We start from the raw sequence: 27,094 nt of genomic DNA on the forward strand, positions 1-27,094 counted from the left end.
TTAAGCAGACCCAACTTCATTATTTCTCATTTGCACTTATTACTGTGACTGTCTGAGCAGTGGTATTTATGTTATAATTTAACACTCTTGTGAGTCCTTAACTTTATAGTAAGCTTTATAATTACTGATAATCGCTTCTTTTCATCTCCGTGTACATTGCCTATTCAAGCTCAGATTTACGTATTTCTTTGTATAAATACAGAATATGCATCCACCTTATTAATTAATCTCAAGACTTTTTAGATTGATAATAAAGCTTTTTTGGGTAGGATCTTTATAACAATAGGTATTTTGGTTCATGTTCTGTGTTTGTAGAACTGACGCATTCTTTAATATTAATACTTCTTCATTTCAAAGCCCTACAATACAACAAATGAATATTTTATTACTTTCACCATGTAAGAGTTTTGAACCAAGTAGAAGTAAGTTTATATTGGTCAGAAGTAAACTCGCTAGTTGTCCAGGCCTTTTTTTTTTTTGGATACTGGAAAATGCAGAATTTCTTTACTTATGCTGCATGGTCACTTGACCAATTTAGGGAGCTAATTTATTCTACAGAAGCAGTAACATATAGATCTTCTAAGTCTTAGCTAAAAATCCAAGTATTTCTTTTCAAAGTGGTTTCTTTTCTATTAGCTTTGCCTATCAACTATATGAAAACAGAGGAATAAACTCCTAAAAATTATACTGGCTGGTAGTCACCATTATGTAAATCTCTAGTTTTTGTGGCAGTGTTTGAAGTGCACTCTTAGGATCTCATACACAGGATGTTTAAATGTGTATGTCCCATCTTTAGTCATGTATAAGAGCACTTTCTTCATCCAAATGCTTGGTTGCTGTTACTTTATAATTACTTCATGTATTCTGTGACAATCCCGAAATACAGTAATATAGTAATTAGCTTCCAAATTCATTACAGATAATTTTTTAATTTGTAATGCGCCCCCCCCCCAAGTTAGAAGTCTTGGCAGAACAATTTTCCTCCCAGGTGAAAATTTCATTTGACCTTTGACACCATGCGTACCTTTCTTGGGATTTGTGTGTATGTGCAAAGGTGCACAATTTATGCAGTGATGAACTCATGAGTTAATTAGAACATAGACTTCTATTTTGTATCTTCATAGAAAGTTTGCCAGTTGCATGCTATTATGATTATCTGTATATGACTGAAAGTGGAAGATGCAAATAAATTTGCTCTTGTTAAAAATTAAAAAGGTCAACCTTATCACTAGTAATTATTGCAGCCAATTAATTTATATACCTAAATTGTGCCACCTGAGTTGATAGTAGAAACTATTGAGATGTAGTGAATGCTATATTAATGATTAGCTTTTTTCTGTAATTTAATTTTAATATGGGTCATGTACTTAAGTATTAAACATTTAAAAATGTTTCAAGCGAAATTTCATAATCCTAATTGTAAATCCTGCTATCTTCCCCAGAAATGTACAAGGAGAAAGTGGGTTTAAGAAGAATTTTTAGTTATATATGGGAGATTGGCGAGAATTAATGAACACTTGAAGAGAATACCCTGTGAATACATTGTTGTGGAAAGACAAAATCCAGAACTGGAACAAGTTTTGTTTTCAGAGCTCCCTCTCTTACTGTGACTTACTTCAGCATAAGTGTTTTGTATTTCGTTACCCCGTTGGCCTTATTTTGCCTTCGGTAATTTGTCAGTTACCTTGTGTAAGTGGTTCTAAACAAGGAAGAGTTAGCGAGTTTATTAATCAGCCAGTATAGTTCCTTGTGGAGTATGGTACACATTAGCTGAAGGAACAATGTGTGCTTTCCTGAGAAATGTCATTTTGTAAGAAGATTGATGTTCAATTCGCGTATACTTGGAGCATTCAAGCCAGTTAAGAGTGTACTAAAGCTAAAGAGAATTCAATTTTAGTGATAAGGGAATCTATTATTTCAGTAGATGGAACTCATTCAAAATACTTTCAAATGTGCTTTTATTAATATTCATATATAAAAGTATTACTGACTGAACTTTAATTTTTATAAACTAAGTTATCCTGCTTTATATATTTTATATGTGCTTTTTTTTGTAAATGGAGTCTCGCTGCATTGTTGAAGCTAGCCTCAAACTCCTGGGCTCTGCTGATCCCCTCCCTTTAGCCTCCTGAGTATCTGGAACCAGAGTTGTATACCACCACACATAGATGTACTTGTTAATATGAGTACTTAATAATTTAAATTTATTATTTGTATGTTTTCTTTATTTTTCCATAGATAGTGGAAAAAACTGAGTAATAGATTTGTCTTCCTGTCCACTTCAACATTTGAGGGCCTTAAAACACAAATAACCATCTTTGTGTTCACTTAAGAGTATTATAATATGAATATGTATGTCCAAATGTTCATTTATTTATTAAGACTAAATGTGTGTTAAGTATTTTACTATATATTGGAATAAAGCTCAATACATTGGGAAGAAATTATGAGGGAAAAAAGCACCTTTCAAATATAGTATGTGGAAAGTTTCTTGAAACCATAAAAGTTTATAGTTTATTGAGCTTTTGTTTCCAGGCAGGGTACCAGTACTTTATATTCAGCATTTCATTTAAGTCTTTTGACAGAGTTGCAGTGTTATAACTGTAGTGCCTTTGTTTGAGAAAAGGGGCTCCAAGGCTCATGTACTATATTTCTTTAAGTGCCTGTTGAGCACCTGTTATTTGCCTGTACACATTGTAAGTGCAACAGACTTATTGTTGTGCCCTCTTGGTCATTAAATTTTAGAGGCACAGTTACAAAGCACATAATCACACAGATAAATATAGTCACAAGCTGTGACAAGTGCTATGACAGATCATTTGTGATTCAGGAGACCCTGGTAGAACTTTACTGGATGGGAGACTAGGGCCTGGCCTGGAAGTCACCGGAAGTACTTGGGTTGGAATGTGATGAGCGGAAGTTAACAATGCAGATTGATGGTTGGAAAGTGACCAGGTAGACAGCATTCTACGACTGGAGATGGGGTCGATTTGCTGTCAAACCAGGGAGGGTTGCCATCCACTCACTGGCTTTTGCTGTAGTAGGAAGAAGCTGACAGGTGGGCAAAGATGACCTCAGTAAAGCAGATGCCATAAAGAAATATCAAATGTGTGACACTCTGAGAAGAGAGAATATATTTGGATGGAGAGCAAAGAGGAATTAATTAGGAGCCACTGGTATAGAAGCAGTACTAGTAACAATAAGAGTGGAAGACAGGAAAGACAAGGTGAGATCACTTTTGCAGGAAGGTAAAACATCAGTGAAGACTTTGGCCCACAAATGCTTCTCTGTAAGTGGGGTAACTCATGATCCCTAACTGGGTGGGGTGCAGCACTCACAAACACCAGTACCTGCACCTGAGACCGAGTAGTTTATCTCTACCTTGGTTTCCTCAATTGTGAAATAAAAGGAATAATAGTATTACTATTATTGGTATTTTCTGAGGACACAGATAGCTAATGTTTATAAACTACCTAGCCAATGTCTGCAAAATGGCAAATATTTAAATGAAATCTAGCTAATATTAATAACATCAAATCATGGTGTTTGGTAGAACAGACAGAAAAATAGAGGGAAGGGGTGGTGCTTTTCAAACCTGTTGAGAGGCTTCCTTTTGGTGCCTGGGGTCTCTCCATTCTAAGCTCATTCACTGCCCACAAACAGCAAACCGTGAAGCCTGGCTCAGGAGCTGCCACCATTCGCTTGCTACCACTTGACACGGTGCCTGGCTCCAAAGTGATGGTTTTTGCATAGAGATGATATTTGAAGCTGTAGGAGAGGATAAAATTGCCAAATTAAAGAAAATGAAAGTGTTCTGCTGTGGGAAACACCTGTATTTATTTACAGTGGAGAGTGAGAAGTTGCTGCCAGAAAGACTAGGGATAGTTGTCTCTCCCATCCAAGAATGGAGCAGAGTTAGTGCTGCAGGCTGCATTAAAGTCTAGCAGGACAGGGAGCCTCGGAAACTGGACCAGATATGATGGGAACATTGTTTCTCAGAGAGCACAGCTTCAGAAATGTTTGTAGCAGAATCCAGGTTGCAGAATTAAAATGTAGGTTGTGGTGAGGAAGTGGAAACATTGGTTGGTGAGTACATGGATTTATCTTTCAAGAAATCCATGGTAGAGGTAAGCAGAAGTAATAGTTATTCTCAGTAAGTTGCAGGCTGAAAAAATTTATTATTCTTTGGGAGTTGGGAGATTGGTGGTCGCATTAGAATTGAGAAAAGAGTTACAGGGTGCCCATGGTGATGTGGAGTCCTGGAGTCCCTGCATGGAGAAGTGGCAGCAGCCTGGCTGAACTGTTCAGATCATGTGGTTCGAGCAGCTTGGTCTTGTCTGGAGTGCCTAGAGGAAGTGGGAGGCATTCTGACAGCAAAGGAAGGAACAAGTGGATGAGCTCTCAAGGGTGAAAATGCATTCCTTTCCACTCTTCCTGACTCCTTGGATATATGTACATCTTAGGGACTTAATTGGCTTTGATAGTTTTATGATAATTTATGCTGTTTAAGTGTGGATGAATCGGCAAGTGATCATACTGGTTCTGTTTTGTTGTAAATAAATAGTATGTCAAAGTTTATGGCATTTCAAAAATATCACTTAGGATAAAATTTCCTTTGAAGCCACAGTAGTCTCTTACTCAGAATATTTATTTAGATCATATTGTTTAAATATATGTAATTCCCTTAAGGAACAATTGTAGTCTATATAAATCTAAATTTAAAACAAATAGACCTCCTGGAATTCATAGAGATACAAAATGGCTGTTCCAGTGCTTACATGTTCATATACAAAAGGAAGTGAGGTGTTCCAATGTTTATGTGTTTAGGTACAAAAAAGTGGAATATAAAAGGGAATGATGGTCTGAAAAGTTTAATCCCCAAATGTACCACATATATAAAATTATTTAGGAGGAGAAAATATTTGAATCATGAACTAATTCAGTGTAAGTGAATGAATGATTCAGCCACAGTGAAAGAAAACATATGTAGTCTCTTGTTCTGGCCTCGAATATACCTATCTTGAAGCTGTGCCTTAATCAGAATACAAAATTAGAACATTTTTGTAAAGTAATTTTATCATAAAATTAGTGATTTAAATTGTATATATGCTGGAGTTAAGTAGAGTCCTTGAAAGATCCTTTATTTTTATTCTCTCTTGGTTGTATTAAAGCAGAGAGTTGCTAACAAACCCTTTATGTAAACTTTCATTATTTCAGTTCAGGTGTTTTAATGTCAATGTAGTTCCCACATCTGAATCTGTAATTGGATATCTTTTGTAGCTTTTTTTTTTTTTTGGATCAGACTCAGGACCTTGCGCTTGCAAGGCAGGCCATGGCACCACTGAGCTAAATCCCTGGCCCTATAATTGGATATTTTTTAAAGTGACTCGTTTTTAGTGTAAACTCTGTATTGTGGTCACAGCACAAAAGTGGTGAGTTCATTAGCTAATGAACATGTTATGTAAAGAAACTACTTCCAAACTGGGACATTCTGATGTATTGCTTACTTAATAAACAATTGAAATTGAAATAACTTCCAGAATAATTATGTCGTCTTATAACATATGCATTCTTTAATCACTAATTCATACAGTAAAATTTTACACTGTAGTTCCTGAGCAGTTGGACAATTGACATTGAAAGAAAATCCCCGATATATCAGGCAGATTATACTACTGAATATCTCCCTAGAGGGAACAGAAGAGTAAATTAGGGATGGAAATGGAGGGTGAAAGGAGTACCCAGTGAGAACTCTTAACATCCGAAACAAAATAAGCATCCATGAGTTAAGGTTAATTTAGTAGAGATACTTTAACCTTGTCTGATCCAAAATATGGGGGACAGCAGAAGCCCACATGTTCAGATTTAGTCTCTGTTACAGGATTTATCCTGATCATGTTAACGGTATTAAAAATACTGCCTGTTACAAATGAGTTGGTTTATGTAAAATTCAGATGGTTCCAGGAATGTGAGCATCTGGAGCACGTGAGTCTAGCTTTCAGGCACAGAACCACATTTTCAGGTATAGAACCACATTTTCAGGTAATCCAGACCCATACCCCACTCCAAAACCAGTAATCATTGACCACATCTAAATCTGTAGAGAAATCTTTTCCAGGCAGTTCAAGTAGTTACAGTAGATTGTTAATCTGTGAATGATCAGATCAAATCCCTTCTGTCTTCAGAATTATTATGCAAATTACAGCTAAATGTATGAGATAAATTTATTAAATGTAGTCTGGGAGCACAGGTCAGCTTTAGCACAATTCTTAAGCATAGGTTTTCTATTCACAAAAAGTTACACTCCATTTGTGCTAATTTTCTGTGGATTCACTTTATAGCATAAAATGATATGATTTTTTGAAGTACTGTAAGGAAGTAAAAATGTTTTGAATGTGTTTTAGTTTTCTAAGATACAGTTGTACTGTTCCAGGTAGAAGTTCATGTAAATGGCTTTTTTATTTTATATCTGGTACAAAAACAAACAAATTTATTTTCTTAAATTGCCATTAAAATAGGAAGAATGTTTATATTTTTCAATATAAGAATGGAAATAGAATTAATAAAACCCCAAGGAACTGAGAAGTGATAAATAATAATAGAAATGTTATGTCTTAATACGCCAACAAGAATATCTTTCAAACTGTAACTGAAATTGAGCAGAAGGAAAGTGATGTTCTAATAATAATTTTTGTCTGCCGTATTTTACTTTCAAAAACATTTAACTTGAATATTATCTTAGAATGTATTTTTCTCTGCATTATTAGGAAGTGGATAAAAATGGAAATATATATTAGCAGTATTTTTCCCCTCTTCGTTGTTGGAAATTTAGTGTCTTGTGGAATATGTGATCCTTTATTCTCATATTATTATGTCGTATTACTTGGTCTGCATTTCTAATTTAAAAGTTAAATGAATGATTTAAAGCGTTATGTTAGTGAATGAGCTTTCTGTTTTGTAAGAGATTTTTGATAGCAAAATTTATTTTCAAAATTTTCTAGGCCTCTACTACCATAAAGCTTTTTAAAATACAAGTGGGCGTTATTCATTAAAAATAGTGGGAAAGTATAGTACCGTTTTACAGATGCTGATCTTTTTTTCCTCCTTTATTTTCCAGGCCATCCGATGCACGCTGGTAAATTGCACGTGTGAGTGTTTTCAGCCGGGGAAGATTAACCTGAGGACTTGCGATCAGTGTAAACATGGCTGGGTGGCACATGGTGAGGAAAACCTGGGCTCCTCTTCCGGTCTCATTGTGTTTGTGTGAATGTGTGTGTGTTTTCACAGCAATCACTGGCCTGGAGAAGAGAGTGGTCAGCTGTGCTCCAAGTGTTAGCTAACATTCTGCCTGAGACTCTCAAACAGTGGATTCTCTGCTTCTAGAAGTAAGGCGAGCAGAGCTGTGCAGAAGGGGAGATGTTTATAGGACAGCTGGGCCATGGGTTCTACTGAGCATTGCAGCAGCCAGCAAGCATCAGGGCTGATGGAAATTCAAACACACCACAATTGGCCTTTCAGGGCCTGGACCTTAGAGGGAAGCCGGCAGATCCCTTGCTTGAAAACTCCTCAGTGATTATGCACCCTAGTCGTATGTGTTAGAGTCTGAGTTTATCCTCCAGATGTTAAATGTTGTATGGTGCAAGGTGGGTGAGAAAGTGAACAGGAACATTATGTGGCTAGTATCTGAAAAAATAATGTGTAAATTGCTCCTTTCAGTGTGCACTGGGATTAGAGGTGGGCACCACGGGTAGAGTGTGAGCTCTGTGTGGGTGTCATTGGGGTAGGGGAGCCGGAGCAAAGGATATAGTGTGAAGGCAGTTTGCCAGATTTTACATTTTCTTGTGAATGGTTTTTGTTTATTATGTTTAGGCAAATGGAGATTTGAAATAAGCAGACCCTTTTTTCTCCTCCTAGACTGTAGAATTTAAAAAGATAGGTAATGTTTATAAAAGAAATCCTGGCTGGAGATTTTTTGACAGCCTGGGGTATTGGCTCTTAAGTGGACATATTCTTCATTCCCAAGCAGTGCCAAACATCCAGTGGGTTGTATTTTTTATAAATGTCATGTTATTCTAGCAAGATCTGAGGTAACAACCTTGGGCCATGCCTTGAAATGCTTTTAATTTATCATGTACCTTGCTTGTTAAGGCATGTGTGTTGGAGGTGCAGGGACTTTTAGGCCACGTTCCTGTGTGAGAGAGATAATAGCATGAAGGGAATGTATTGGAAAGAATGTGCATGGACAGCATTGCCACAGTCCCTTAATGCTTCAAGGATGCAACTCTTTCTTGCTTCATTAACAAGGCCAAATTCTATAGCAAGTCTCAGTGCAGTCTTGAAGAACAGATGAGCTCCTGGCTGTTACATTTGCAGTCTGTGTATGTTACTTTGTTGGACGATTTCTTCTTTCTTCCTGTGTTAGCTTACTAGGGCTTCCATAACAAAATGCCCCAGACTATGTGGCTTAACCAACAGAAATTAGTTTTCTCACAGTTCTGAAAGTTAGAATTCCAAGATCAAGTTCTCAGCAGGATTAGTTTCACTCTGAGGCCTTTCTCTTTTGCAAATAGCCACCCTAACTTGGTCTTTTCTCTGTAGTGCACACTTGTGGCATTTTCTTACACATCTTCAATTCATCTTGTTAGAAGGACACCCATCAGATCGGGTTGAATCACAACCCTAAGGGTCTTATTTTAACTTGTCAGTTCTTTAAAGGCACTATCTCCCAGTCCAGTTACATTCTGAGCTATGCGGGTGTCAGCTTCAACATGTGAATTCTTGGGGGATATGATTCATTCAGCCCATAACATTGTCCAGGCATCCTTCTTTCCATAAAAGAAATACGGGTTTTTCTAGATAATAGGTACAGTCTATCATCCTCAGCCCATCTTCAGGGAGTGTGGGCATGGACTATTGTGAGTCCAACACACAGCCTCTCTTGTGCCTTGAGACGGCATTCTACCTCTTCAGTGCCACCTTAATGCAATGTGACCTTCAGTTTTCTCATCAGTAAACTATGATTAATAGTAATTATACTCCAGCACTGAGGATATACAAGGGCTGATCAAAAGATACGATGAGTGTTTAAATAAAATTTATCCCATCATTCTCGCCACTTTCTTGAAGCAGTTCTGGAAGTCCTCTTATGTAACTGTCTTTAGTTGCACTGTAGTGGCTGCCTCGATGCCCTGGATTGATGCAAAATGTTTATGCCACTTTCTGTCCAATAAAAATATTCTGCTGTGACCCCATCCACTTTACACACTCTGGCATTGTGACTTCTGGCTCTTCCTCAAAGTCAGAATGACCAGGAAACATATACAGTCTTTAGTAAATATTACATGTTAAAAATAACAAAGGGGACAATAGATGAACAATAAAGGGGGTAATCATTAAACAAAAAAAGTTTTTTCCATTTGTTTACTCATTTTTTCCCCCAAAGCCATCTTGTATTAATGTCATCTATCTGGGAGTCTTGTGAGTATAAAAGTTGTAACTGAAATTTGTTCTGCCTGTCTGACTTCCATGTGTCTTTTACGTTAGCAGTATAATGAAAATAAATGCAGTGTTTCTTCCAGAACAACCTACATTATTTGTGGCCAGTGATTATTTTCAAGTATTTGCAATAAGATATTTCTGTTACACCAGACTCTGCTTTTTCTTACTGTATCATTAAATATCCTGATTCTACGATATTAATTTGGGGTTTCTCAGATCAAAGCAAAATTAATTCTAATTCTTCCCCTCACATATTAGCATCTTGACCTCTTTCTTCACCCTCACAACAGGGCCACATCTGTACATGATTCAGAATATACATATGCAGGTATGCCAGGCCCCCATTCCCCATGATGTAGCACAGACAGGACTGGAAGGGCTGGGCTTCTGCCCTCCAGGTGTTAGTGGCATGAGAGAGCCCACTTGTTTGCCACCAGCATCTCACTTCCTTGCTTCACCCCTCTCCTGCACGGGAGTCCTGAGAGCACACACGTCTCCAGTTATCTTGCTCAAGTCTCTGGCTGCCCTCACAGCACAGCGCCTTATGTAGGGGCACAGAAGAAATGACTTGGTTTTCCTCCAGTGTGATTTTATTTTTCCCTCTGAAAGTGTGTGTGAAACGGCAGTAAGAAATGTTTCATGGCAGAACTAAGTACACTCTACCTGTTACTGTGGGGTTTAAAAAATTTTGATAACGGCTGCTAAAAATTAACCAAGTGTCAAAATCAGGTATTTTAAAGAATTTTTAGAAATTTATTGGCCTCTTTTGTATAAATAGTTTATTGAGTATAATTTAATTTAACCTTTTTGGTATGTAATATCCATACTTATAAAAACTTGGTGGACCAAAAGTAGCTCAGAATTTCTAATTTTGTCACATACCTGTTAAAATCCTTGAATAAAGGACTCCAACATAGTGCCATTTAATTCACCGTACTACTCTGTTGTTCTTTTTCCCCATTTGCCTTGTCTTCCTTTGTTTTTCCTTCATTCTCCTGAAACTATCTGAGTGAGCCTTGGATTGGGGGTTGAGAAGGGAAAGATTTTTAAGTTCAACAGTTTTCATTTCCAAAGTACCAAAGTAAGATACCAGGATACATGCATCAATTGGGCTCCTTTTTTGGTGACATGTTTTTATTAAATTCAGTTTTTTAACTCTTTCTCCCCATACTAGAGTTGTAATTTTACCTCTCACAGAATTGAAGCTTCAGTCAAATTTTCTATAATCTTAAAAGTCAGCCAGTATTACTTCTGTATGCCTAGTGATAGAAGAGCAGGTGCGTGGGGGTACTAGTGTTTCCTGTTCATAAACCCTGAACAATCTCTGCTTCTCTTGAAAAGTATTACTGATAGGAGCTCCTGCCTTTGTGAAAAATTAGAAGCTGTAACTGCTATACCTAAACTACTTTTATTGTTTATTATTTGGAAGTTAATTTTAATACCCATAGTCCAGATGAAGTCTTTCTTTTTTAACTGTTAAAGTGAAGGTAAATAAAGTAATAAAAGTGAAGACATAAACTAAATTTTAAATGGTTTTAGGAAATATTTATTGATCAGCCAAGACAACTGGGAAATTGGTTTTTTTCATGATGATGTATATTTTTGTACTTGATAAAAGAGGTGAGCAGATTTTAGAAAGGTAATTTATTTAGCATTTTCCCCCTTTAGTAAATCAGTAATTTTAACTTCTGACGAAACCAAATTGATAAAACTACCCCTTTTCTACTCCCCCCCCCATTACAAACCAACTCTATCTAGTTAGGTGTGTTGGGTGTTGGGTATATCATGTTAAGCATTTGGAAAGAATGTAAAAATTGATATATTTAAAATGCATTACATAGCTTAATGAACCACACAGCAGCTTCATCAGGGTGGATTATTTTCTTTATAGATTATTTTGACCTTAAAAAAAAAAAAGAATGTGCTCTTCCAACAAGCTATGTGAATCATAGAATTTCCATTCACTCCCAGGTGATCTGCAGTGATCTGAAGTTTGGTTTTTTTTTTTTGGCTGATGGCTTCCTTGTAAGAATGCTTATTGCACTAGAGTTCTTGAGAGCTTTTCTTTATTGGGTTCCATAAATATGATTTCCTTTTACTACTTGCAATTCATCCAAAGAAAAGATAGTCTTACATTATTACTTTAATTATTTGCTCATCAAGCCAGCTTTTTGCTACCCATATTTTATCTAGACCCTTAGATAGAAACTGTGAAATGAACTGGCTTGTCCTGCATTGTCTTGTTGTCAGTGAACACATGTTTACTAAATGCATATCATACTTGTGCCAGGTATCCTTTGGTTATTTGCTACAGGCAATGCTGAAGGATGTAAAGTTAATTTAGTGTCATATACTAACCAGCTTCATATACTGCAAGCCTTAATATTCCCGTTATTAATTTCAAACCTTGTTTGTAATTTGTTGGAAGTAATATTCATTCTCACCTACCCTGGCATTGTTGAATTTGAATTCTCAGGTTTTACTAGTTCTGTCTAATCAGACCCAGAGTATTCTTAGAGACCCTCATGCAAAAAGAAAACAGGTATCCCATTAAATCTGAATTTCAGATAATCAGTGATTTTAATATGATTATAAAGTATGCATATTTAGCTGAATGTACTGTATTTTTATTTGCTATACCTGACAAGCTTGTACTGTAAAAGAAAGTCCTACTATGAAAGTCACGATGAAGTTCCAAATCAGGGCTATCAATTATGAGCATCCTATAATCAAAAATTTTTTGGTTATACCAGCCTACATTTAGAATCCTTAGCTCTCTATATTCTGTTTGTAAATTCTCCAATTTTTTTGGAGACATGGTGTTTTATAAGGGCTCAAGCAGAGCAGATCAAAACTAGTGATTTTTCATTTCATCCTATGAGAGCTCACATGTCTTTAGCCTTTGTCCCAGTCTGTAGTTTGTTCCTAACTGTCCTCTGTAACACTGTCCTTGGCTTAAGTCCAAAAACCATTAATAAGCTTTCCAATCCAATTTTATTCTCTAATCTTCTGCCCTTCCCAACCCAAATAGAAAATCTATCACAAGCAGTAAAACATGACATTTCTGTGACATCATGCTTATTTTGAGAGACTCAACAGCAACAGTGTCTTTAGCGTAATTTGTAGATTTGTCAGTAAAGAGAGATGGGGGACGCACAAGAATCCTCAGATAAAGGAAGTTAATGTTCCCAGATACTAGCCTACAACCAAAGCCCTGGCCTCCCTTTACCAACCTGGAGATTGTCCCATTAAGAATGAATTTTTGCTTTAGTAGGAAGTGTTTCCAGTGGAGTGTTTAGGATTCGGTGAACCGTGTAACACAGGTGCTGATTTGGGTACTTCTTAGCACAAGGAAGGGAGTGTTGGCCTAGCAGTGGCAAAGAGAGAAACTGGTTCTTTGGGAAGATGCTTCTGGGCCTTGGCCAGAAATACATGAATGGAGCAACCCATTCCTCTTCCCTCCGTGCCCTGGTCTGGAAGAAAACAGAGCTTACACAGCATCTGCCTAAAAGAAGTCTTTCTAGCTAGGTGTGGTAGTGCACGCCTATAATCCCAGCACTCTGGAGGTTGAGGCAAGAGGATCACCTGGAGTTCTAAAACAACCTGGGGTACATAGAGAGTGCAAGGCAACTTGAACTGCATAGCGAGACCCTGCCTCAGGCCCCTCCCCAAAAGAAGTCTTTCTAGTGGTTGTATTTTTTCCAGACTGTAATACTGAAACATGTCTGTGCCTAGCTGCGAATTTACCTGTTGATTAAAGAAACCAACTTGTAGCTGCCTTCCAGCTTTGAGGGGCCAGCTGGGTCCTGATCTCTCCAAGGGCAAAGTCCTTAAACATTTCTCCACTTGTTTTCATTTAAGAGAGTAAAAGCAAGGCCTTTTCCTGGGTTGCTTGACCGAGGGCACAGTGCTCTCTTCTGCCTCTCTGCTCTTTGATGATGGCTGATAAGCTGTAAAGGGAGGACATCCTCAAAATGCAGAAATTTGTGCTTGATTAATGGCATTAACTATTCTCTTATTGTGGCCCTAAGTTACTTATTTTGATTTGCTTTCCAGCCTGCCCACCTTCAAGGTGATGCTTTGAACTCCCTAAATGTTCTTTAAGCACAGTGTAAATAGTGCCTCCTCCTTAAAGGCTGGGCTTTCTGCTATTAGCTGCCTAGGTATTTTCTGCTCCATTTGATTTAGATGGCACAGGACATAAGGTGGATCTGGCAAGGCTTGGCCTCTGCAGTGTAATCAGTGCTTGTCCACTGGTGAGGAGTTTCTTGGGAGGATCTTGAGGTTGAGACACACAGAGCTCAGTCCTCTGGGTATGGAAAAGCTTTAGGTAAATGGAACAGGAGGCCACATAGAAATAGGTGGGAGTGTTGCTCGTGAGTGAGACTGAGATCAGCTCACAGCCCCTCACCACCTGCTGTTAGTAGAGCCTTTCCCAGGTTATGGAACCTCTTTGTCATCTGCGAAGTATGCTAGGGATCGCTCTTAGTTCACACATTCTTCTGAGATCAAATGTCGAAATCCAGATGTCTTGCACAGAGTAAACACTTAGTATTAGTTGTTGTCAGTGGTAAACTGGGAGAAGCAAGATTTCAACCTTGTGGACAAAACAGATGTGTTTTTAGCATAGTTGAATTAAAAGTTGGGTGTGGCCAGGCTAATGACCTCTCTGAGCCTCCGCAAGCCAAAAGTCCTGGCACAAACATTTTAGCTGCCAAAATTATTAAATCAATACTGTTGAACAACATTTGCGATATCTAGAGTCTTACTTCAGGTGCAGATGTGGAAGGAGGTGGCATAAACTGCTTCCTCCTTCCAAGGGGTGCTTCCTTCAGTGCCCAGGGCAGAGCTGTGCCACCTGTTCTCCGCGTAGGATCTGCAGATGCAGTGGTTTCTCTAGCAGAGGCAGGACAGTTCCATACCAGTTCCATACCTTCTGAAATGTAAGCTGAGCTCTTATTTGAACAGAAGTAAGGGGTCCTCTCCCCCAAAAGGCCTATTGTGAGAAGTACAGACCAGTTAAACTGAATTGTAGGAATACCCAATGAAAACTCAAAAACCAGAAGTAGATGAATTTTAGAATGAGTTAAGGCTACTTTTACCTATTTTTTACACCTATCTTTTTGCATGTGAAATGCTTTGATGGGCTCACTACTTTATCATTTTATTGCATTTTATTGCATCATAAATTTTTATATCTTGCTAACGATCCTACAGGAAGCTTAATTGTTTATAGGAACATCTTAATTAACTAGAGTTCACCAGGTTAAGCAGAATACAAATTGAAGGGGTGATAAATGAAACACCCTCAGCTCTTCTCATTTTACTCAGGATGCACTGTTCAGATAAAGTAAGATATTCAGCTGGATCAGAAGCACCTGAAATGCCTCAGCAGTATCATGTTGATACTCTCTACCATTCTTCCTTCTCTGTTGTGTCAGAAATGATGACTTCTTCCAGTATTCCCTCTCCTCTTTATTGAGTGGAAAAAATCACTGGATGAAGTAAGTGTAACTATTTCAGAGAGAACTCTAATTTGTATTCTGAGAGTCCTAAAACGTTGTTTATGCATTGCTTTTTTAAACCAGGTTTTCCCTTTGCCTTCATAGATATTTGTACCTCTTCAAAAGCTTCTTGAATTAATTGTTGTTGGTAAGCATATAACCAAAGCACTGTGCAGAAAATGGTGATAAGGAAGTGCTGCACAGTGGGGAGATGCAGAAACAGCATCTGTCAGGGAGTCAGTAGTAATGTCCTTCTTTCCCTTGGGCCCGGAATCCAGGGAGCTGCACACACGGACCTGCGTTTCTCAGCCTGTGAGTCAGTCAAGGGACAGTGTATCTCTCGATGCAACTTATATAATTAAAAGGACAGTGTAATTGAGCCTTAAACTGAACTTTAAACTATACAATAAAGACATCACCATTGTGACTTTTGAGCCCTCTGGCTGGTCTAAATTGAGATTTTGTATAAATATAAAGTATAAGCTAGATTTTGAAATGTCATCTTTAAAAAAAAGAACTTAAAATTGTCATTAAGAATTGTTCATAGCTGGGTGTGGTGGCACATGGAAGGCTGAGGAAGGAGAAATACTGGGTCAGCCTGGGCTACATAGACCCCGTCTCCAAAAAAAAAAGTGAATTGGTCTTTTAACTGTATATCAATAATACCTCTGTATTTTATGAAATAAAATGTTTTAAAAATTACTGTCACTTTATTTTTTCAGTGACACTAGAAAAATTACAATTTCAACTGTATCTTGAAATATATTTCACTTAGATATGGCTATTGTAGATTGTAGGTGTGAGGTAATATGTTTGGAGAACTAAAAACTAGTTTAAAGTGGTTTGGTGGGACAGCAGTCAAAATTGGTGTGAGACTCCTGAGACCCCACATGCAGGTCCTGGGCCCTCCGTGTTACTGCAGACTCTTTCCCAGTGTTTCCTGCTGTGATCCCTGCTGTAGTATTGATCCTCCCCACTCTTCCCTGTGCCCAGTTCACCAAGGAAGAAGCACTTCTACCTTTCTTTACTCAACCCTTTTGCCCCAAGATCAGTTAAATGCTCTTTACTGCATGCTCTTCTGTGTACTTTGCTGAGACCAGAAGGGTGGCTTTCGAGTGATGCTGACCCTTGCACTGGCTTGGAAAGCTCTGGAGGCCACGTCTCTTTGTGATGCTATGGTACCCAGTGCAGCATCTTCTGTGTGGTACATGGGGCAGTGGTTTATGGATACTCCTTAAGTTTATCTAAAAGCCTTCTTTCTAATTGCCCGTTTTTTCCTAGCAGTCTCTTCTCATTTTAAGGTTGTAAGCACGGCCTGCAGACACCTTGTTTTTAATCCTATTTCTCTATTACTCTTAAAATCTTCATTCTGTTTTAGCTTTTGCTGCTTCCCTCTGAGTACTCAGACAACAAAATAAGTGAAAGGTAGGTGGGAAGTTTTATATCCTAACTGGGAAGTATTTTAAAGACGTTAAATGCTTTTGATCATTAACAGATGGTATTTTTGTTGCATTCAGAAGATATAGTTGAGTGAAATCCCTTCCACTTTTGTTAGTTCTTCCATACTCCTTCGCCAGCAAAAATCTGAGAGTAAGAAATTCATTCCTCCCCCCTTTTGGCTAATCATGTTTTCCACTATCAGCAAAAATTAAAAAACAAATCAACCTCTAACATAAAAGAAAACACCAGTTTGGCTTGGAGAACTTGGCGAGGGAGGTCTTTTCCTGACATGCCAAAAGCGACCATCACAGGGCCCCTTAAAAAAAAAGACTTTTCCCTTTATTTCATGTGAGCATTGGCAGAAACTCTGACAAGCAGTTCTTCATATTTTATTATGTTCTTGTCTGCAGAATCTCTGTCAGGCAAAAACCTTGTCAGCGGAAAACCTGTCCTAGGATCAGAGGAGACAAAAACAGGTGTCACACAGGCAGTCAAAACTGAAGGAGAAAAAAGATTAGGCTAAAGAGAGAGAGGCAGACAATTACATTAATGCCATTGCTTTTATCTTATAGATGTGTGTTATTATCTCGGGGTGCTGAGTGCGCAATTGCCTCACAGGAAAGTAGACAGGAGACAAGGGGAAACTTGATAGTTATTAACTGAAGAGGTAGTGTGTCAAAGCTGGACAGGGTTCAAAGTTTTGCAGAGGGAAAAAACTGCAGGCATCCAGCAACGGCTGTGTGATTCTGTTCTCGGCTACATAGACCTAGTAGCAATCTCACATTTTCTAGTTGGAAACACATCGTAGAGAGAAAAATTAGTGATTTCTTTTGGATGTTTTGGGGGTAACAGTTACCCTGTATAAGTGGACTGAATCCCATAGCCTTTCTTTTCTTAAAAAATCTGCCACAGTGTGAGACATGGTGAGGCATGAAGACAGGCATTTGTCAGTTCAGCTGCGTTGTTTGGATATGTTTAAAACACCTATTATCAACACACTTTTAATTTTAAAAAGCTATTAAGAAGCCCTTTTACTAAGTGTGAACATCTGCACGTGCAAGCTGTAAATTAGGAGATCACATGTGTGCCTCAGTCAGAGACTAAATGAATTTGGCAAGTGTTTTCTATTACTGGTTTTTAAACATCGAAAGGAAAAATATTGCTACTTTTATAATTTGGATTGACTTTTAAAAATTGTGCCTATTGATACCAATTGATAGAATTTTCTAATTAGAAATTAAAATCACCATGGTCAGATTAGTAAACAGAATTCACAGCATTCACAAGTACCTCTCCTGTTCCTTTGTTCGCTTTATTTCAGGAGACTACTCGTTTTCTGAAAATGTGAGCTCTGTGAAATATGTGATGGTATAAAATAGTTTCATTTTGCCAGTTACTAAACTCTAAAAGATTTTTAGCTTTGCTGATAACTCATACAGCAGCCAGCTAATAGAGAGTAAGGTGACAACTTTCGAGTTTCTTTGTCTGCTCAGTTGGCCACTGATCATATTAGTGAAGCATCAACAGGCATTACTCTGACCCTTCACATTTTCTGCTCATGCATTTAAAATTTGGTTAGTTCAAACTTTCCCTAAGTCTGCCCCCTTAACCTTTTTTTATGAGCAAATCTTTATGTAGGGTTTTTTATCCCACCAGTCACCAATGTAGATCAGTTTGATACTTGATACATGCATTAAGCAAAGCCAGCCATCCAGAAGAAAACACGCACTGGTGTCAGAAGTGTGTGTGATACCCGCATTTAAGGGATTACATGCAGGGAAGGAAAAGAGAAAAGATTGATTATAGATGGAGAATAAAATTTCAGGCTAACTTGCTAGAGGAGGAAGAAAAAGTACCTTTGACACAAAAGCAACATGTTCATTTTTAAAAAGAAGATAATATTTTCTTCCTTTTATGTATTTCCTATTTAATGTCGTTGTCCTCAGTTTTGAAATATTTTCTCAGCACCTCTCACAGAGCTTAAAGTGTGTGTTGCACTTACAGCATTTCCTTAGTGAAATTCTTATATAGTTATTTGGTGCTTCAAGAAAATTGAGGGTAGGGCAATTATCTGTTTATACAAGAATTCACTTTAATAAAAAGACATGCAGCTCTTTCAAGTAGCAAATTGCAATAGTTTTTAAATGGGTTATGTTTTCTAGCCAGCATACATTTAATTCACTAATTTAATAAAAAGTGAATAGAGCAAGCTTTAAGTAGCCAACTTGCAGCTAGCCTTGGTGACGGAAGTTTGGATAGAACTTCAGTAGTAATAATAATTCTCAAACCGGGCTTCAGCAAGTAGATTCAATTACCCAGTCTCTTCCAACTCCACTGTCAAGTTTGCAGATTCAGTTTTCTCTTTTCCCATTGCTACCTTTGAGTGAAGTGGCTGTATATGAGCAAAGATGTGTGAGGGAAGAGGAAAATAAGTAAAACCAAGAACCTGTTTAATCTGCTAGGCAGGAGTGCAAGCTTCTGAACCATCAATGGCTGACTACTTTTATGGGTACCACAGCCAGACATTAATGATTTCCAAGGTCTGTTCTGAAGACTTTATTATGCATAAGGCCCAGGGGGAAATGTCAGTCAGTTTGAAATATTAGCTACATGATCTCAGGAACAGCTGAGATTCTTCCTTGGACTAATTGTGGGTGTTTGTATGTCTGTCCACATACTCTGAAAGCTATAAGCTAACTGCGGCTGATTAAAATCCAGGGGACAATGGGCTTATTGGAACTACTTTTGTCCCTTTTTCCTCCCTACGGTTTAAGTCACATTCGTAATAGATCATGAGAAAATTTGCATACTATTCCGCATGTAGTAAGGGATTAAAAAAATGAAGGGCTGTTCACAAAGTATGTAAGGTGGAGTAATCTAATAAGGTTTGAGGCTCAGTGGCATTTTTTTTTCATTCCCAAAACACTGAAACACTATTTGTTTAAGAAAAAAAAAATAAAACCTTTGCACATAAGGGCTGACAGTTTTCATCATCACACTTGGGGATCAGCTCTTTTAGCTACTTACCATTTCTTTCCTTTTCTGAAAAAAAAATTTCTAGAAGCAAGCCTTCTCTCTCCTTGGTATTAAATATCCTAATTTATTCAACCTTGACAGATATAGTTAGAAAGTTGTGACTTCAATGGAACATGAGTTATTTCTGACCAAATTTGCTCCCAATTACCTATATCTTTACCCTCAGAGTAGTGAATAAAAGGTACAGACCTAAGTATTACTTCAAGTTACAAGGAATATTTCTCTTAATCACAGTTGTTGCCCAAGTTTGTAATATGCTATCATTGCCATTTATTAGTGTTCTCCCCAAGTGCTAAGGTTTTATTAGGACACAGCTTAGAATCTATAGTTAGATTAAGCCTTTGTCCTGAGCTCTGACAGTCTTGCCTAGTAAGAGAGCTGAGACTTATAATGGAAAAGGATTGATGTTATAATGATCCCAAAGGGCCCCTTTATGATGAAATTCTATGTATGCAAAATCCCATTAAACCTGAAGAAGTTCATGGAATGGCTACATTGAAATGACATATCATTATATTGGGTATAGTGTTATTATAAAATACGGTATAATTGGAAATCATTGGTCATATTAGCAAGAATGAAGAGCCACTCATTCACATAAATTCAGAAGTTATGGCCCAGACATTTGAGGGGAGAGTGATAACCATATTCTTTGTATTAAGTAACCAAAACTTAAAAATCTGCCTCCAGGAATTGCTCTAATAGAATACTGTCACTGACAACTTTTATAACTTTTAAAGTGATCATGGATAGAATTCCATAAAAATATTCCCGTTAAATGTTACTGTATTGGAAATTAAAGTAGCATTCTAGGATCCGGAGCTCCTAAAAGCTGACCACTTGATGCTATTATAATTTGGAATCCTAAAGGGAGTTGACGGGAGAGACATGGAGTTATCTAATTAGCCTTGCAATTTAAGGCCCTCTGGGGTTTCTCCAAAAATGAAAGAATAAGTCTTTTTTGAAAATTTTTTTTAACTTATAAAATTGCTTCAAATTGGCATGTAAAAAATTTAAAATATCCTTCCAGGATGGGACTGATAATTAGTGAAGTAACAGATTTTGTTTTAAACCCTTTTCATAGAAAATTTTAATCATTTGATTCTGCAAAGTAGGTGATTTTGGAAAATTTCCACTTTCCACACTTACCTTATTAAGTAAAAATAATGATTGTTATCTTCGTGTTGCCATGCCTGGACAGCTGCTAGGTGGATCCACTGGATATCAGGGCCTGCAATGAATATGTTCCTGTGAAAACCACCTTGGTCAGTTGAATTTGACTTTTGAAGAAAGTTACGGTTCGAAAAAAAAGTTGTGGGCAACTAAGAACTATAAACTATCATTGAGAGCCAATTTTCTAGGGTCACTGTTATACCCTTACATTAAGAAGAAAAACAATCTGAGAATGTTCTTATTTCTCTGACCTTCAAGGAAAATGTTGAAAGTGAAGTCTGTAGAATTATGGGGTTTTTCTTTATTTTAATTTATTTGATGGTTTAGGGAGTGCCACCCCCACATCCAGCATGATTTTTTACACTTGAAAAGTAAATTTTGTAAAGGATATTACTTGATTCTTTAATGGAGTCAAATGTATATACAGTCAAATTTATATAGTACTTTATTACATATTCTGCATGGCATTTTATAGTTATTTTACATTTATGCTACGCACACTAATCACCAAAGTTTCATTTGTTGTCCTCATGGCAATTGTGTTCTCACATCCAGACTTACTAGTTATTTTGGGGTCCTGTGGCTTAGCCACTACTGTCCTTTGTAAAACGATGGCTCTCATCAAAGTGTTTAATGAAATTATATCCAGGTCTCATTTTTGCATTTGTTGTGTAGTCAGAAAATTGCCATTAAGGTTTCATTTCTGGCATTTTGAAGAAATCCAGATAAATCATAATCCTTTAGTGAATTAATTCATAGTTCAAGAAGAAGCTTATATAAAATTTCTTATCTTCCTAAGTAGTATTGTTATTGTACAGTTAGTCATTTTTGCCAGATGAAATTCTGCACATACTGAAAAGAGGTTAAGGGGCTAGAGGGTTGGCTTGGTAGTAAAGTACTTGTGTAGCGGGTGTGAGGGCCCTGGTTTGATCCCCAGCACCGTAAACAACAACAAAGAGGTTAATTTGTCAGTTCGCTTTTTTTTCCTCAAAGCCTTTTACACAAGAAAAACAATTCTTGTAGTCTTAACTGTGCGACTCTTTCCTGACCCTTTCCTCAGATCTGTTCTATGGCTTTTTCTAGAGCTGAGACCATAAATCTAGCACATTGATCACATCTAGTGATCTACGCTACTATTGTGGATGGTTTTCATGATGTTTATATAACTCAGTCTGTGCACCCCAATAAGATCATTTTTACATAATACTGATTTCCATCTTGTTTTTAACCTAGAGAATGAAGTGGTAGGAAAGGGAATTATTTCAGTGTAATCTGAATTCTTACCAAGCTAGCACCGCCCTCTTTGTGGCAGCTCCCTGCCTGCCTTGTAGGAGAGGGTTGAGAAAAGGCTTGGGTGAAATGCAGAATTTGGTGGTACAATGGAATCATCGTATTTTTACCCTTTTCAGTGAAAATAGAGCAACAGCCTTTTTCTATATTAACTGATCATCCATTCATAATTATGAGCACTGAACCCCATGAGCGATTTATGTGTCAGATTAGGGTTACTACTTAAAATCAAGCTCTTGTGATAAAAACAGGCACGTTAGTGGCCCTGGTAAACAGGCAGCTTGTGTCTGGCACTTAGATTTGCACATCTCAGCACCATCAAAAACAGTTTGCTTTTAGATAAGGGGACTTCTCTGGGATTCATGGAAAACAAAAGTAAAATCTGAATTGGAGCAGGAAGGAAAGAATGATCAAGGTTAGTAAAAATGAAGAAAGGCCTTGGAGGAACATTACTGAAAATAAAGATCCTGAAAAACGTAGCCGTGCAGGTAGAACCTGCTTGTCCCTCCGGCTGGATCTCTCAGCCATTGAACTGGCTTGGTCTGAGCCCCTCAGCCCGCCTCACATGAAGGATGTTTGCAGTAGAGCTTCACAGGTTGTAATTTTGTGTGTTCATGTGTAGTTTTTTAAAGTATGTTTTCTTCACTAGTCAGTTAACCTTAAGTGTGCCCAAATCATGTCTTTTTTGTTCTAAAGCTGAGCATGAGGGTAGGGCCCGAAAGTACCCAGTGACTGAATATTAAAATGCTAGGAATACACATAAGATCTCATTTAATTCTCTGACTTTTAAAAAAGGTATAATTGACATACAATAAACGTTTGGAATGTTTAATATTAAAAAAAAAATGCTAGGAATATCGGACAGTCAGTTGGTGGCTCACTTTGGTTGGCACAGAGGGCTCATGTTAGAGACTTATTAGGCCACAAAGTGAATCAGCCTGCTGCCCCTGTTTAAGGAAGGAGGGAGAGAGCGAGAGAGAGTCTGTTGGAGGTGGTGTGGGAAGAGACTGGGCACAGCATTGGAAATTTTTGAACAGAGAGAGACATACACTAAGCAGTGTCTTGAGAAGACTAACTTGATTTATTTAGGATGTGGTAGGCCCAGTGAGAAATGAAGACCAGACTAGGTAGGAATCACTGCAGTAATGGAGGGATGAAGGCCTAGACACTGGCTCTGTAGTGACAGAAGTTAGACGAGAAAAAGGGAATTGGTCTAAGAAAAGCTGTGGTGGGTATGAATGTGTGATTGCTTACATAGGAGAACGAGGAAATAGAAATGATCGTGAACATTCTTGCTGCATAATATAAAGTGGGAAAACAACCCCCCAAAATTAAGTACCTGTGTCTACGTAATATCATCTGAACTACATAAAATTACACATTGAAAAAAGCAGAAACAGATATATCAACCTGTGCCCAGTCATGTCCTTTGGTTGGTAGGATTGTGGGTGATTTTCTTTCTGTTTTCCTTTTTTCTCACATTTGTATTAAGTTTTCAGTGAGCACCTATGAAAAAATGACAGACACAGAAAGGATTTCAAGCATTTTGGCTTTGTTTTCTAGTCCTGCTTTTCCCAGCACTGTGAGTCAGGTAGTATGTTTGGAGTTGAGAGCATGGAGCTTGGGCAGAGCTGAATCTGTAGGTCAGGCATCACCTGCATGGTGTAGGAGTAATTGGTTCCTCCAGGCAGATATCACAGAATGCAGCCGGAGAGGCCCCCTGTCTGAAATCTGACATATTCTCTGCCTCTAGCCGACTTTCTACCAACTTAGAAAATAATCATTTTGTAGCCCTGCCTCATGTTTACTCCAAGCATTTATGTTTCCCCTCTGCTTCTTAGCATGCTCTTATTCTATACCCTCTTTTTATTTATTGTGCTTTGATTGATGAAGTGATCTTCACTGTACCTAAAAAAAAATCTTTGAAAACTGACAACTATCCCAACATTTTCATATGTCAAGTGACTCACTCATCAGTGTGGTGTAGCAACCAGGTGGCAGAAGTGGGATTGGAACCTTTGAAGTGTGGAACTAGGGTATCTGTCCTTACTCTGGAAGAAAGCAGCCACCTTTAATTCATGGCTTTAAGTCTTTGCTTTTCATGCTTAGCTCTTGTTTTCCATCCTCTTCTTCCAGATGACATTACTGTAAATGTTCACTGCAAAGTCCTTTATCATTGACTTATCATACATATTTCTGATAAAAATTAAGAAAATAATGTATCTAGAATAGAATTTTTATTTATTGGTCATCCCAGTGAATCAAAGCAGTGTAAATATTACAAGTTTTCAAAATTTATTAAGCAGGAAGTGGGTTTTTGTTAGAAGTGCATTTGTCAGTGAGATTGATGGGAATATAATTTTCTTTCTTCTCAGACTGGCTCTGTATCCATGGTTGAATAATACACGACTTCTCTGCCCATTTCCACAGATGTGACAGCTGAGACACTTGTTAATGACCAGAGGGGACAAGGAGCTTTGGTGTCACAGCTTACTCCATTCTTAGAAGCCATTGCAGATGTTTTGCCAGATACCACTCAGTACATTGTAGGTCCTGATAAAAGCAAGGAAATGTTATCCAGATATTGTTATGGTCATTCACTTTCTCACATTTGTGGACAAAGGCATTAACTAGACATATCAAGTAACTGTAAATTTAACTGTTCATCTTTAATTTAGAAACATTTTGTTCCAGTATACACATAAAAAACTGAGAAAATAAAAATACTATATTATTTATTAATTCAAATCACTCCTATAATTGTTTTAACTAAATTCTTTTGTTTTAATGCTGTAGATTTAGCTACCTTTATTTACAGAAATTTCCACCATGTACCCTGAATGACAAAGCCAATGCCCATGGTCAAGTTAAGCTGACACATCTGACTTAATTTTCATAGAAAATTATGTACTCATATTTCAACTTAAATGTATTAATATGAATATTATGAAAATGTACAAAAAACACATCGGTAAGTTGTGGAATACATCATGATAAATTACTGAAAGACTACGAATAAAATGTTACAAATAAAATAATTTATTTTATTATAGAAATGCTATTTTTACTTAATTATTAATAATATGCTATAATGCATGACTTCAAAAAGTTTATGAAATGGGGACTATATTTAGAAGTCATGGTATTAATGTGGTTCCATGTGTAGTACAGTTTAGTACTGAATTAAGGAACAAATTAGATGAGTCATATAAAAACATTAATTTTGATAGCTCTCATGGTCAGACTACATGTATGTACTTAATAAAAGGAAGCCATATATTGCTAAAAATTAAGTTTTTTGGCATTTGGATTATTATTTTTGTTATTTTTTAATAGGCTGTAGGAAATATTTAAATTTTATAACATGAAAATGATGATTAGTGATATCTGAAAGTTTTAGGTTGTTTGATTACATAGATTATAATTACCTTATTAAGTGATAGATGTAGTTTTTGAAAGAAATCATGTGATTTTTATTGTGTGTATTTTACAAATTGTATAGGCCCAGGAAAATATCCAAACTGGATTGGAAAGAGTATGCATCTGTGAATGTGCTTATGAGGATGCTCATGGGAATGAGCGAGTACTGAGAACAGAGAAAAAGAACTGCTCACCTTTGAATAAGTGGGAGCTGGGGGAGCATTTTCAGATTGGACAGTTTTGCTTTGATCCCATAAGATGCTGTCTAAAGAGTGATATATTATTACAGTGCACAGTAATGCAAGAAGGGGATTCATTACCATTGGCCCATTTTATGTTGTTTACAAACTCAGAACATTCCAGTATAGGCCCTGGTATGGGGTTATGGCTGACTTAGATATAATTGGGGAAAGAAGAACCTTTAATAAAGGAAGCTTTTCCAAAGGAATTAGAACTGAATTATTTTGGACAAATAATGATTTTTGGACAGATAATTACTGTTTGAAAGGAATAAAACTTCCTGGGACAGTGGACCATGTAAGATGAGCCAGAATATGCCTTGACCTTGTGGAGAATGAGGGGTTCTGGTTGCAGAGAAGTGAGAGCTAACCGCCTGCATGTGCACACAGCCTGCTCCCGGGTGGGCCGTGTTAGAGTAAGTGTGGTGTTACAGGATCTGGAAACTGAATGCCTGTGTCTACAGACCTTTTGGAAGGCCTTTTGCATAGAAATCCACTCAATTAAGGCATCTCCCTGGTGTAGTAGAGTAGAGGTTTCCTGCTCTTTTCACTTGGCTGTCAGGATCCCTGCCCTAACTCCATCTCTATGGTTTTTACTGTGACACGTGAGTGGAGTGTCATGCTAGAGTCACTTGTGCCAGTTTCTCTAACTTAACCTCCACTTTCTAGACTGTTCCACTTCAGAGGATTGTAGTTCCTGAGGTTCATTCAGCACCTTCACCCACTTTTTCTGATGGACATATGTCATGTCTCCCAGGCTGGCAACTATGGTTGTAATTAAATTTCTGGGTTTTTTTTAGAGTTTTATGTGTAAATTAAAAACATTTCATCATATAAAATGTTTAATATCTTCTATTGCTTATTAACAAGAAGTAAAATTATAAGCTTTCTATAGGTCTTTTCCTTGGGATTAAAGCTCCTGATGATGGTGTGCTACTTGACCTTTTTAGACTCATCTCCAACTATGTATTTTGCCTCAAGTGTTTACATAGTCTTTGGATATTTTGTTCTCTTACACCTGTTAGTTCAGTGATTCTAAAAGTATCGCCCCTGAGCCAACAGCAGCAGCAGCTTCCGGGACCAGTTAGAAGTGTGGATTCTTGTTTCCCATCTCAGACCCACGGAAGCAGAAACTCAGGGAGGTGGTGCAGCAGTCTGTTTTACAGGCCCTCCCTCCCGGTGATCCTGATGCACACAGTGATTGAGAACATTGTCTTGATTCCATCTGCCTATGCCTCTGTCCTCCTTTCTCACCTGACTTCTAATTATCTGTGTCTTCCTGGCAGACTTGCCCTCTCTTCCTTGTGCCATGGTACTTTACCAAATCACTTTTATATCATTTATATTGTCTGCATGTGTCTTTTAAGGTGGAGGCTATAGCATAAAGTGGAGCCCATAACATAAAACAGGTTTTCATCTACATACAATACCTACTGCACTAATAATAAGTGCATGGTGAATAAATACATGCACACATGAATGAAAGAGGAGAAC

The 27,094-nt window shown here is 37.5% G+C and overlaps 1 protein-coding gene across 17 annotated transcripts in view; it reads left to right on the forward strand.

Annotated features, from left to right (window-relative positions):
• Bnc2 (basonuclin zinc finger protein 2) overlaps positions 1-27,094 on the forward strand; it is a 429,028-nt gene that overhangs the window by 261,097 nt on the left and 140,837 nt on the right. For all 17 annotated transcript variants that reach the window (XM_021252881.2, XM_021252874.2, XM_021252872.2 and 14 more), the window contains one exon: positions 7,118-7,220. In XM_021252881.2, the coding sequence (XP_021108540.1) occupies positions 7,118-7,220 (103 nt within the window). The remainder of the gene's footprint in view (positions 1-7,117; positions 7,221-27,094) is intronic.

Source organism: Heterocephalus glaber, unplaced genomic scaffold (genome assembly GCF_053883595.1).
Source record: "Heterocephalus glaber isolate CG9 unplaced genomic scaffold, H.glaber_assembly_v1.0 deba00001481, whole genome shotgun sequence".
NCBI classification, from domain to species: Eukaryota; Metazoa; Chordata; class Mammalia; order Rodentia; family Bathyergidae; genus Heterocephalus; species Heterocephalus glaber.